At 39.8% G+C, this 13,245-nt stretch overlaps 1 protein-coding gene across 1 annotated transcript; it reads left to right on the forward strand.

Annotated features, from left to right (window-relative positions):
- Positions 1-470: 470 nt before the first annotated feature.
- Positions 471-12,290, forward strand: IP6K2 (inositol hexakisphosphate kinase 2). Its single transcript, XM_044680447.1, has 5 exons — positions 471-890; positions 3,122-3,344; positions 4,897-5,072; positions 8,502-8,677; positions 11,550-12,290. The coding sequence occupies exons 1-5, from the start codon at positions 689-691 to the stop codon at positions 12,045-12,047; spliced, it is 1,275 nt and encodes a 424-aa protein (XP_044536382.1). The 5' UTR covers positions 471-688; the 3' UTR covers positions 12,048-12,290.
- The last annotated feature ends 955 nt before the right edge of the window (positions 12,291-13,245 follow it).

Genomic DNA, 13,245 nt, shown 5'->3' on the forward strand with positions numbered 1-13,245 from the left:
TTCTCAACTGTAAATTAGATTCTCTCCCTTCTAGCTTTAAAATGTAAGATTTTATGAAATCTTTTCAGGTTGTGTTTAAGTGTGATTTTGGAGTAAAGGTACAAACTGTATTTTGGACCAAGACGATAATTCATTGGGACACCAAAGGAGGAGTGTAAAGTGGATTCTGAAGTGTTGCTCAGAGTTCAGGGAAGGGTGAGGCTCCCAGGAGATGTGGTAGCCAAAATAAACTGGGAGTAGCAGGTTATGTTTTTCTCTGTTGTTTCTCCTAGACCTGGTCTTTTCCCTCCTCTGCCTCTGAAGTGGTACAGCCAGCCTAGCAGCCAGCTGCAGCAGAGCTGGGTCTCTAGCTTCCCGTTGGCTGCTTTTCTGGTAGGAGGAGCCTTTGGCATTGTTTGTCTTCTCTTGCATGAGCTCATTCTTGTTTGTCTTCCTGCTGGAGGCTCCAAGAACCATTTCAGTTTCTGCTTCCCAGAGAGAAGGGTGGAGCTGACTTCTTCCCTGGCTTGAACTTTGCTTAGGATTCTTATCTTGCAATTTACTCACAGCCCGGATTTCATTGTGTTTGTTTCTGACAGAACTTCTTGACTGCAATCAGTAGCTTTGGAGGCACAGAATTGGGGATTCCTCTGCTTTTGAGCTGCCTTTCTTCACACTGCCGCATTGTTCTGTCTAATGTACTACAAGGATGAGCCCAGCATTTGGAGCTATGGAAGTGGAGCACTATGCCAAGGGAGTTCTGCTGGAACCTTTTGTTCACCAGGTGGGAGGTCACTCCTGTGTCCTCCGGTTTAATGAATCAACCATCTGTAAGCCCCTCATCCAGAGGGAACACCAGTTCTATGAAACCCTCCCGACAGAAATGCGTAAATTTACTCCCCAATATAAAGGTAAGCAAGCGTCCAACCCATACAAAGTGTTGGCTTTCCATTTTGTGCCTCATTCTGCTGTTGTCTTATTCTCCTTAAAGCCTCCTCAGTCTGGAGGAGGTTTTAGGGGGTTTCTCTTCCCATATTTTGCTGTTGCTAGAGCCGGGCTGTGGTGATGCAAGGGTGGACATGGCTTGCTAACAGCATTAGAGCTGAGCAGTTCTGTGGGTAGTCATATCTTCCTTAGGCGGGGTCAGGTAAGTATTTGCTGGGAAATGTTCCCAGTCATAGACTGCTTTTATTTGACTCTTAGAGTTTGTTCTCTTTACTTTCCCTCTCCCTATTCCCCTTTCCAAGTATTGGGTAAGATTGCTCAATTGTTTTGTTACGGAGGGTTGGGGGTGGGGGTTGGCTTGTTTTCTGTCTGGTGGCGTTGTTAGAAGCTGAACTGAACTGCTGTTTTCTGTTCTGGAATTCTTCTCAATTGTATCTTAAATACTTTTATCACAGTGTTGGGAATAACAGGGAAGATTTTGAAAGTATTTTTTTCTTAAATATTAGCAGCTTGCGCTTGCCCTTGTGAGGAGACACAAATTGGAGAATGCTTAGGTAGGCAAGGATCAATAGAAATGGGCTAAGGCTGAGTCAGAGGACTGTGGAAATGGAAATTCCCATTCTCCAAGGTGGGAGCTAGATGGTTACAGTGCACTGCAGTTCCCAGATATTCCAGAAGCTGCTTTCCAGAGGCACTCCATTGAATCAAACACACTGACTTGTTTCTTCATTTTTATAAAACATTTCTTTGGAGACTTTAATAGTCACCAGTATTGTGTGACCTTTTAGAAAGCATCATTTGTAAATACAGGAGCAGTGTGCCAAGACTGTCAAAATTTGTGTATTCTCATGTCTGAAAGACAGTGGAACACCCCAGAATCCTCTGGAGCTTGTTGAAAATGTTGCTTTTAAAAGCAAAAATGTCCTAGACATGTGTACTATAATGTGTAAATGATGGTTCTTTTTCAGTGAAGGGGAATGATTAGTAGACCTGGTCCATCCTTTTGTGTTGTTTTTTTCCAGGACAAAGCCAAAGGCCTATGTTAGCTGGCTCTTCCCTGCCTGGCCCTTTCTCTCTGTAGTTCTTTCTTATGTGGCAGCGAGACTGTCAGGCCAGGATTCTGAATTCCCCACCCCAGCTAATCCCTAACCCAGGTCCCTGAGTCGCCTGCCCACCTCAGAAGTCTCTCCCTGAGAACTCTTTCCCCTCCGGCCAATTGAGAGAGCACACGGCAAGGACTGAGCAGATTGAGTCATTGATGGGGGGCAAAGAGAGAGGACTGTGAGGAAAAAACATTCAGCCAGTTGTAACGACGCTCACTCTTCGATAACTGCTGAAACTTTCTCATCGGGCACTGGGGGCAGCCTTGTCAGCACTTTGCTCAAAGACTTATACTCCCCCGCCCCCTTGCAGTGCTCTAGAGACTCAGAGGAGAAAAAAATGCTTTCAAGGTTCACCATGTTTCTGTGTATCCCAATACAATTTGCTGTGTATTGTGTTTTGTTCTTTATTTCATGGGACTTTTGCAACCTCAATAAAATCAGTCATTGCTGGACAAAAAGGCTTGTCCAGTTCGCCGTAGATATAGAGTGCCCAAAGATGTCCAGGGCAGCCTTTGCAGAGGAGGATCTGTTGTACTGTGTAATTTGTTCCCAATCACCCAACCCCTTTGTTTTGCTCTTGTAAGTCTTTGCTTCTCCCCAAAGCTCTTTAACCCTCAGTCAAATTTGTGTCCTGGTGAATGCTTTGGGCTTTGCTGTAATGCAAAACTTAAAGCTTTTGGTGTTTCTCAACAGGATATTTTTTTCCTATGACAGGATATAAATAAAACAATAAAAAATGTTTTTACATCTTGCCAAGGGTTAGACCAGTCACTTTTTTCTTCTTTAAATTAATAAACATTTTCAATAATGTAAAAACGTGTCCTGTAATTATTTGGTCCTTATATTGTTCAGTGCATCAGCAAGAAAAGACTGATCATTGTTTGGTCCATGATAAATTGTCTTCTCTGTGAGGTGTCATTTTGTCAAGATGTTTTGATATTTGTTAGGTTGGCAGATGAGTTTTGGGCCTCTGGCAACATAGAAACTAAGGAACAGGGTAAGAAAAAACAAACAAATGTTAAACTCATGTTGTATAAAGTGTGTATTTCCTATCATGTTAAATTGTTTTCTTCTCCTCCTCCTCCTTCCTATAGGTGTTGTATCAGTAAGCTTTGAAGAGGATGAAGATGGAAACTTATGTTTAATAGCATATCCATTAAAAGGGGACCATGGTAATTTAGACAGTATAGATAATTCAGACTGCGAACCCAAAAATAAGCTCTTAAGGTGGGCTAACAAAAAGACTCATTTACTAGAAACGGAGAAGATCACCAAGGAGTGGGTCCGACAGCACAGAAAAGAGGAAAAAATTAAAAGGTTGGTATAAAAACTACCCTGAATTCAGCCATTAAACTTGCAAAATGAAGTTAATTTTTTTGAGGTTTTATATTTCAGCATTATTCCCAGATTAGCAAGAGAGGGATACTTAAGGAAACTGTGATATAATCAAATTATATCACTGCTGTTTATTAGCAGTTGATTGACATTAGAATCATATATTTGTTGGGGAACTATCACAGATGCCAGTTATGGAAGGAGAATATGGTTTTCGGTAATAATGCAACATTAGTAACCTTAAAATACTAGGTTTTACCATAGAATACTATCATTTGAAGTTCTTCCTTATTGGGAAATGTTTAATATAAAGAAGTAGAGGATTAATTCATAGAGAATTTTCATCATGGATTCTCTGGTAAAATTAATTGCCTGAAATATCAATAATATGGAAAATAGGTCTTGATCAGTGACACATGTAAAACCCAGTGGAATTGCTTGTTGGCTACGGGAGAGGGGTGGGAGGAAGGGAAGGAAAGAACATGAATCATGTAACCATGGGAAAACACTAAATTAATTAAATAAATAATCTTTTAAAATTTTGCCTGCTAGCAAAATATAGTGAAATGTAAATAGTAAGACTACTTAGATGATCTAAAAATGGAAAGTATTTCAGGTGATTATCTAGGCCATGTGTCCTTAACCTGAATCCATTGATAGATTTTAGGAGGTCCATAAACTTAAAAAGGGGGTGGGGGGATAACATTTTTATCTCCATATAATTGGCTTACTTCGTTAACCCTAGGTATTTTATACATTTAAATTAGGGATATTGGGGGCAGCTGGGTTGCTCAGTGGATTGAGAGTCAGGCCTAGAGAACGGGAGGTCCTAGGTTCAAATCCGGCCTCAGACACTTCCCAGCTGTGTGACCCTGGGCAAGTCACTCGACACCCTCATTGCCCACCCTTACCACTCTTCTACCAAGGAGCCAATACACCGAAGTTAAGGGTTTAAAATAAAATAGGGATCTATAGGTTTCATCAGAACTGCCAGAGTGGGTCCTAGACACGAGAAAGGTTAAGAACCTTTGATTTAGTCCCATCTTCTCATTTTATAGATGAGAAAAGTGAGGCCTGGAGAAGTTAAGTGGCTTCCAAGGTCCCCAGCTGGTAAGCAGCAACATAAAACCAAGGCTTCAGGGGACTGTGGGACTTCTGTTTGGGTCAGTGCTTAACCAGGCTCAGCCTATGAAGTCCAAAAGGACTCAGTGAGCCAAGTGTTCTCCTGAGCTTTATAATCTCTACCAAAGTCCTGAGGAGGAAAGGACCTATCCCATACAGCCCAACCTTCTCACTCTAAAGATGAGACCCAGAGAGGGAAAAATCATATATTGCTGGTATGTGAATTCAGATCATCTAACTCCAAATGCAGAGTTGATTATACGAGTACCTGACTGCACATACCAAGAACAGAAGCCATTCCTTTCCTCCATTTGCTTCTTTCCTTAAAAACTGTTATGTGATATCTTTTGTTTTAAATTGAACTTTCTGTCCTTTGTGGAATGCCTTAATGCTTTAATTGTCTGTCTTCTAGTCATAAGTTAGAAGAAGAATTTGAATGGTTAAAAAGCTCAGAAGTCTTATACTACAGTTTAGAGAAAAAGGGGAATGTGAGCTCACAGATGAAACATCATAACCCTTGGAGTATGAAATGTCACCAGCAGCAGCTACAGCGCATGAAGGAAAATGCCAAACACCGGAACCAGCACAGTATCCTTTGCCAGAAATGGCCAAACTACGAAGATTTAGCTGTTAAAAAGGTGCTCAGTTTTAGGACTTCTGGAGTAGCTCATATGTGAACACAAGACTTATTATAGTTGTCCAATGTTAGTTTTTTTATACAAGTAATGATAACTTATGACATACTTATACTGGAGGAGTACTGGTTGGTAACTCAGGCTCTCACCCATTATGTGTACATAAAAATTGATTATTTTTTAAATGATGCCCTCCTCCCCTTAAAAAAAAAAACAAAACCAAACCAAAACAAGAAAAACCTGCAGTTTGCAGAGTGTATAAAGCAAAGAGCTTGTGCCTTGGGCAGGAATCTATAATAACAACAATAGCTTATGTTTGGGTAATGATTTAAAGTTTGTAGCGTGCTTTACATGTATTATGTTAGCTTACTGTTCTCCTCCCTATTCCTTTGAGATCAGAAGCATTAAAGATAAAGGATTTAGAGATGGAGGGCATCTTAGAGATCATCTAGTTACAGAGATTCTTTTAAAATTCAATTTTATTTTATTTTCATTTCCTAGTTCTTTCCTTCTCATCTCCTTCCCACTCATTGAGAAAGTAAGAAAAACAAACCCATCACAAAACAAATTCTGACATTGACCATGTCAAAAAACATTTTTTTTTCAATACTTATTTTGAGTCCATCACCCACCCCTCTCTGGAAATAGGGATAACATCACATTTCATTATGAGTCTTCTGGAATTGTGGTTGGTATTTTGTGTTGATAAGATTTGCAAAGTCTTTCAAAGTTGTTTGTCTTTATAAACAAATCATTGTTAATAGTATAAATTATTCTCCTGGTTCTAGTCACTTCATTTTACATCAGTTCATATCATTCTTTTCAGATTTCTCTGATACCATACCCATCATCATTTCTTACCACACAATAGTTTTTTTTACTTTTACTTACCACAACTTGTTCAGCCATTCTCCACTTCATGGTCACTTCCTCTGTTTCTAATTTTTTACCATCACAAAAGAGCTATTTATAAATATCTTTGTAGCACAGAGGTCCTTAACCTTGGTTTTATAATCTGATTATTTTAAATAATTTTTATAATTGTATTTCAACGTATTGGTTTCCTTTGAAATCCTAGGTATTTTATACATTTAAAAACATTTCTCTGAGAATGTATCCACAGGCTTCCCCAAATTGCCCAAATTGGGGGGAAGGGTCCATGACACACAAAAGGTTAAGAACCCCTGATCTTGTACAAGCTTGGGTTCTGTTTTTAGCATTCTTTACATCCATTGTCTCTTTTGAGCCTTACAACAAGAGGCATGTCCTACAGATTTTGTTCCCATTTTGTAGAATGAGGAATGAACTGAAAAGGATTAGAGATGACTTGCCAATGGTTATATAGCTAAGAAGTGTCAGACTCTGTTCTTTCTGACTCTAGGTGTGGAAAACTATCCACTACACCAAAGGTGTCAAAAGTCAGGAACCGGGACTTCCAAACCAGACATCAGGATCCTTGCGGCAGGTGTATATTGATTTAGAAAACTATATGATAGCATTGGCTATGCTTTATCATATATTTATTTTGTTAACTATTTCCCAGTTGTATTTTAATCTGGTTTAGGACGCACTTGGGAGTGTTGTGAGCCATGTGTGGCCCCTGGGCTGCATCTTTGACACTTCTCTGCACCAGGTTGCCTTCCTTGCCCCTTATATTAAATTATATTAAATATGAGGGAAATGAGGCCCACAGAGTGGAAGTGATTTTCCCAGGGTCACACAGATGATAACAGAACCAAGATCTTTTGAATCCAAATCTACTATTTTGAAAATTTCATAATTGAATAATAGACTCTCATTTTATTTCCAGCAGGCCAGACAGACAAAGTTTAAGGGGTTGAGTAATTGATTAAGGGGAAAAACTATTTTTATATGTTTGGGGACCTTGGTGTAGGATATTTATAGCTTCCTTCATTTACAGCATTGTTTTGTTGGAGTTTTTTTTTTTTTTTTTGGGTAAAAGAAGTCAATTTTGGAAGGCTTTGTTCTGAAATAATATTATATCTTAGTCTGAATGCCCATAAAGTGAGTTATATTTCTCTCCATTTCTTCTAAGAAAATGATTTCTTCTAAGAAAAATCACAGCAATTCCTTATTTCTTTCATTGGACATATTTTTTCACTGTGCCTCAATAACCATTTCTGGCTAAATGAGTTAAATGAATCATAGTGTCTTAGCTACCTGAAGGCAGAAAGCTGGTTCTATTGATCTTTAAAGATTACTTCTATTCCATAGCTGGATCACTAATTCATATTACTAAAGCTTCAATGACCCCCTATTGTGTCTCTAGGATAAAATATACACTGTCCTCTGTCATCTAAAACTCCTTCAGTCTGCCTCCAACCCATTTTCTAGATTTATTTCATTTTACTTGTTCTTGTGTAATCTTTGTTCTAGCCAAATTGGACTTCTTAATATTGTCTATGCAGCACTATTTGATCACCTCCATCACCTTTGTACTACCTCTGGAAGAAAATTGATTTTGTATTCATTTATCTGTGTACATGTTCTATTAAGGTGTGAGTAAGATGCATTAACTCCATGAGATCAGGGATTATCCTCCCCAGTGCTTTACACATAGCAAATGCCTGCTTAACAAATGCTGGTTGAATTCCATCTTTTTCTGATTTTATTTTTACCTGATCTAATTTTTATTGATGTAAAGAACTCCTAATGAGAAATCTCCATCTACTAAAGCCAATCAGCAACAGCTCTGCAAATTAGATTATTAGAGCCACATAGGGTGCGTTGAGCAGTTAAAGTGATTAGTCCAGTGTCACATAGACAATATGTGTCTGAATTTTCCTGATTCCAAGGCTGGAGTTTTGTCTTCTACCCCAGTGATCCTGATATGCCTTTTAAGTACCTTGCTTTGTAGAAAATACTTTTCTAGGTGTTGAGGGAAACTATAGTCACATTTGAGGGCAGTGACTTTTCTACCCCTAGACTTTATCCAATTGCCTTCAATATGAATTGAATTGAAATGCTCCATCCCTCCTCATGGACCTTACAATTTCACATAAAGACACATGGGATTCTGTACACAAGTACACATTGCTATACAGTGAACATATGATAACTGAGAAATAATTCTGTCACAGAGATGGCCAGATATGGGATATTCTCAAAGATGAGTTTGGGGGATCCATAAAGACCTTGCTGCCTACCCACCCAAGGTATCAGAGTTGCTAGCCCTATAGAGAAGTTGCTTATTAGAATAGCAGGTTTGCACTGGGAGAAGACCTCTTTTTCTCTCATTTTGTAGAATGTGTTAAGTCCCTAGAACTCTAATATTCATTTCAGAATCTGAGTGAGCAACCAGTATTAGAATACTTTGCTATTCTAAGTGTTAATTTCTTGAGATTTCCCCTTAACTATTCAGAATTTATCTTACTGGAAAATTTAACCTCTCGCTACCAAGTACCCTGTGTCCTAGACCTGAAGATGGGAACCCGGCAGCATGGAGATGATGCATCAGAGGAGAAGAAAGCTAACCAGATCCGGAAGTGCCAGCAGAGCACATCTGCAGTCATTGGAGTCCGTGTGTGTGGGATGCAGGTGAGCCAACAGCATCAGGATAATAAAGAATACCAGTGTGAAGGCAAGGAGCTGGGAGCTAGCTCTCTTGTTACCCATCTGTAAAATGAGGCTACATTGAAGTAATCTCTTAAAGAAGCTCCATCTTCAATCCTCTGAGCCTGTGGCCAATTACCTTGGACAGTGCCCTCTTGCTTTTTGTTCTGTCTTAGCATTCCCCTACCAATGAGACAATTAGATTTGAACTTTGGAAGAGGTTGACAAAGACTGAGCTCTATTATGATAATCCATTGCCTCAGAGCTATGCTACAGCAATAATTAATTTCCATTTCTAGAATTCTTTAAAGTTTGCAAAGCACTTTCTTCTTAGTAGCATTTTGGGGTTGGTGGTGCTGGTGTTCTATTTTATACACAAGCAAATTGTGGCTTAGAGGGACAATATGATTTGCCAGTGTTCCATAACCATTGAATATCAGAGCTAGAATTTGGCCTCCATTGTCTAATTTCAACTTCAGGCTCCTTCCACCATACTGAGAAAGAGGCTGAACATCACTTTGTTTGCATGCTTCCTATTTTTTGTGTCCTGTAGCTAGTTTCCCTAAGGGGTATAGCCATTCAGCTATTTCCATGCTGATGACAAGTAAACTGATGAGAGAGCAGAGCTGAAATGTGACCCCTTGACAGAGACCAGGGAGGACCTGCTCTGAAGAGTTAATCATCTGTCCTCTTCTCACTCCACTGACCTGTACCTTTTATCTGCCAAAGGATGATGCTCCCTTGAGTTCTTCCTGCCCTGGGCTGGGCCCAGAGACAGAGGAGAGAAATTGAGTAGTAAAACATTAATAAATTAGTAAATAGCATCATTTCAGTGAGAAACTTACATAACAGATGGTTTCTATAAAAGAGTGGAGTTGCAGTAACTCGATTCACTCGTTTATGTGCATAGAAATGTGTTGTATTTAGAAAGTTTAGAGAAAATATAATCCTTGCCATCATAAACCAGCTCAAAATCTAGTAGGGGAATAAAACATAAAACTTCTTCAATACATTGATATATATGATAAGTACATTCAAGAGGAACAGAGAATTATGTGAAGCCTAAAAGGTGAGCTCTCCTGGAGGAGGTGGCATTCAAATTAAAATTAGACAGTACAGCAAAGGAAGGGCATCCCAAGTCTGATAGGCTAATAGATTAATAGACCCTGTGATATCTTCACAGGCTACACAGGGTCTTAAGATTTTTAGATCTAGAAATGATTTGAGTGACCTTTTATTTCTGTCATTGCATTTCATATAAGAGAACTCTGAGGCTCGGAGAGATGAAGTAATTTGTCCAAGGTCACTATGAGTTGTAAGTAGCAGAAAGAGCTAACATTCAAACCAAGATCTTTTGACTACAGATCTTTGTACCATGTCACCTCCTAAAACCATGGCTATTACTGCCACATTCTCCAGTGGCTGGTCTTTATTTGGTAGAGGTTTTTCATCTGGTCTTTTATTCTATGCCTCTATTCACTCCCTTTAAACATCTCGGGATTATTTCTCTCATTTGTGACAGTTTATAAAGCCCTTCCTATGAAGATCTTTGGGAAGAGAGTGGAATCGTTAGATCATCATTTTATAGGTGATAAAACTGAGACTTGCCCACAGTCAAATGCAGAGACAGGATTCAAAACCAGATCTTGTCTCCATAATCAGTTTTTCTTCTGTTCCCTGCTGTTTCATTTATTCCTTTTCAATCATTTAATTAAGAGATATTTATTGAGTACTCATCTAAGCTCCTATGCTTCATATTGCCAGCATTCATATAAATAAGATATAGCTCTTGTTCTGATGGAATTCATAGTAGGAAGGAGGAATTAGAGATAAGACATGGATGTATAACAGTGACAAGTGACAGGAATATGGTAAGGGTAAAAAGAAAACCTAGAGAAAGCTATGGGGGCATTTCTTCCTGATGTGGGTGGAACCTTTCCTGTGTCTGATTTCTTATCAGCAATTTGTTATCAGAAGTTTGTTCCTGGTTCTACTCATTTCTTATTTGAGTGGGCTAGGTGTTTCCTTAACCCGTTGAGCCTATGAAGGAGATGGCCAGAGAGGGACCCTTAATCTTGTCCTTCATTTTCCTACTACCCTTGTGCCTTTGTTCATAGTGTCCTTGTGCCTGGAATATTTTACCTTCTTTCTTCTCCTATTACATTTCTTCCCTTCCCAGCCTTAAAAAGCCCATTTACATACTACCTCTAGTAAGTGTTTTCTGATCCCCTTCGGTTGGTAATGACATTTCCTCCTCAGGACTCATTTAGAACTTTGAACCTCTCTAATGTATTTTTCACGTAATCTATATTATAGTTCTCTTTGTTAGTGTCATCCCCTTTCTGAACTCTAAGCTCTGTGAGGAAAAACATTCAGTACCTCATTCAAACAATGTATTTCCTCCACTACCTAATGAAGGGGGACACCTGCATAAAGTATAGGTGTTCATGTTGGTTATATGCTGTATTGCAATATACAGAACTGCATTGTCTTAGATGATAGTACCAAAGAAGAGAAGAGATTAGTTCTTAAAGAACAGGGTACAGCAATTCCTTTGCCTTTATGTAGAATCTTTCCTTTGGATCATTAGGTAGATCCATTATCACCATCCCCATTACTTCCTCTGAGAAGAGTGGTTTTGGCCATCATCAAGCCAATTTGTAGAGGGTCTTTGCCCACATCTACTGTTGTAAGTTCTGGCTCTCTTTCCCAGTGGAAAAGGCTAAGGGGAAAAAAAGCTTTCAAGTACTTAAGGTTCCCAACTCGGGAGGAGTGGTGTCTCAGGACAGCCTACCTTCTGACATATGACCTTTCTCTAATCTGGGGGCGGGTTGGTGCTTTTTTTTCTCTTTTGCAGGTCTACCAGACAGGGAGCGGTCAGCTCATGTTCATGAACAAGTACCATGGGAGAAAACTCTCTGTTCAGGGGTTCAAGGAAGCCCTCTACCAGTTTTTTCATAATGGCAGGTACCTCCGCCGGGAACTTTTTGAGCCCGTCATAAAGAAACTGACGGAGCTGAAATCAGTGTTAGAAACCCAGGAGTCCTACCGATTCTACTCCAGCTCACTGCTTATCATCTACGATGGCAAGGAGCTGCCAGAGGTGGCTGTAGATTCCGACCCAGAGGACCTGGAGGATCTGTCTGAGGAATCATCTGATGAATCGGCAGGAGCCTATGCCTACAAACCAGCCGTCAGCACAGTGGACATCCGCATGATAGACTTTGCCCACACTACCTGCAGGCACTACGGAGAGGACAGCATTGTGCATGAAGGCCAGGACACAGGCTACATTTTTGGACTTCAAAGCTTAATAGATATTATTACAGAAATAAGTGATGAGAGTGGGGAATAAACCATTTGAACGCATACCTGTTTGCAGAGAGCACTGTTGCGACTCTTTGTATTCCAGAGCATTGGCTGCTCTGGGTTGGGGAGGCGCCCCAGGGAGTGTGGGGGAGGGGCCACTGGAGCTTACAAACCTTGGAGTCTTTATTTATTTTACCTATTTCTTAAACATTCCATATTTGATGATGCAGATACCTCTTTTCTTCCCTGTGTGTATATGTTCCAATAAAACATTTTTGTTCATTGTAAATATGTGGCTGTCATAAATATGTGGTGGGTTTGTATTATTAGCAACTCCCCAGAAACTCCGGACTGTGGTTCTGAAGAACATCACTGTAAGAGCAGGCATTCTTCATCAGTAGAGATAACTCTGAGCTCCATAAAGTACAAGTCAGCAGCAGTAGTCCTCAAATTCACCGAGGACCCTGAGAAACCTAGAGTGGGACTTGTGTGCTGTAGGTAGTAGCTGAGCAAGCTATCTTGTGTTTCCTTTCTTTGCCTCCTCTTGCTCTCTTAGGCTTTCCTAGCCCTCAAAATTCTAGAGTGGGCCCAAGAACTCAGTGGTCTTATATCAGATGTCAAAAACAGGTGCCCCATGTGGCCCACAGTACTCACAAGTGCAGTCCAAACCATTTAATGAAGTATAATACATTTTAAAGCTTGGTAAGCCATTCTGTGGCCACAGGGATCCTCATGTAGTTTTGTGGCCCCTGTTTCTATTTGAGTGTGACATTTCCCAGTCTTAGTATCGAGGCTGCAACCCGAGAGGATGTTTGCCTCTTGGGTAACTTGCCTATTTAGGAACATCCTATAATAATACCCCTTGCAGAAATAAGAAAATCATATGCTGTTAGGGTAGGAATACTCGGGGACTGAGGGGGGGTATGCAGGATAAAGCTAGAACTGGTGGGTCACTTTTTTCACTGCCACTATTCCTCTGGGTTATGTGGTCCACCCAATGATAAAAGCAAAATTCCTTTTGCATTCCCCACGGGACTAATAGTTACTTTCCTCCTAACCTTGTGAAGTAGATAATGCCAGCATTATTAGCTTCATTTTATAGACAAAGGCCAGAATAGGGCAAGTTAAATGAGAACATTATAACTATGTTTCATCTTTTTTTAAAAAATAAAAAAATTATTCATTTTTGTAAAAGCAATCCTTTAAAACCAAAATCCTAAATCATATACCCATGTAAACAAGTG

This window comes from Gracilinanus agilis, chromosome 1 (genome assembly GCF_016433145.1).
Source record: "Gracilinanus agilis isolate LMUSP501 chromosome 1, AgileGrace, whole genome shotgun sequence".
Taxonomy (NCBI): Eukaryota; Metazoa; Chordata; class Mammalia; order Didelphimorphia; family Didelphidae; genus Gracilinanus; species Gracilinanus agilis.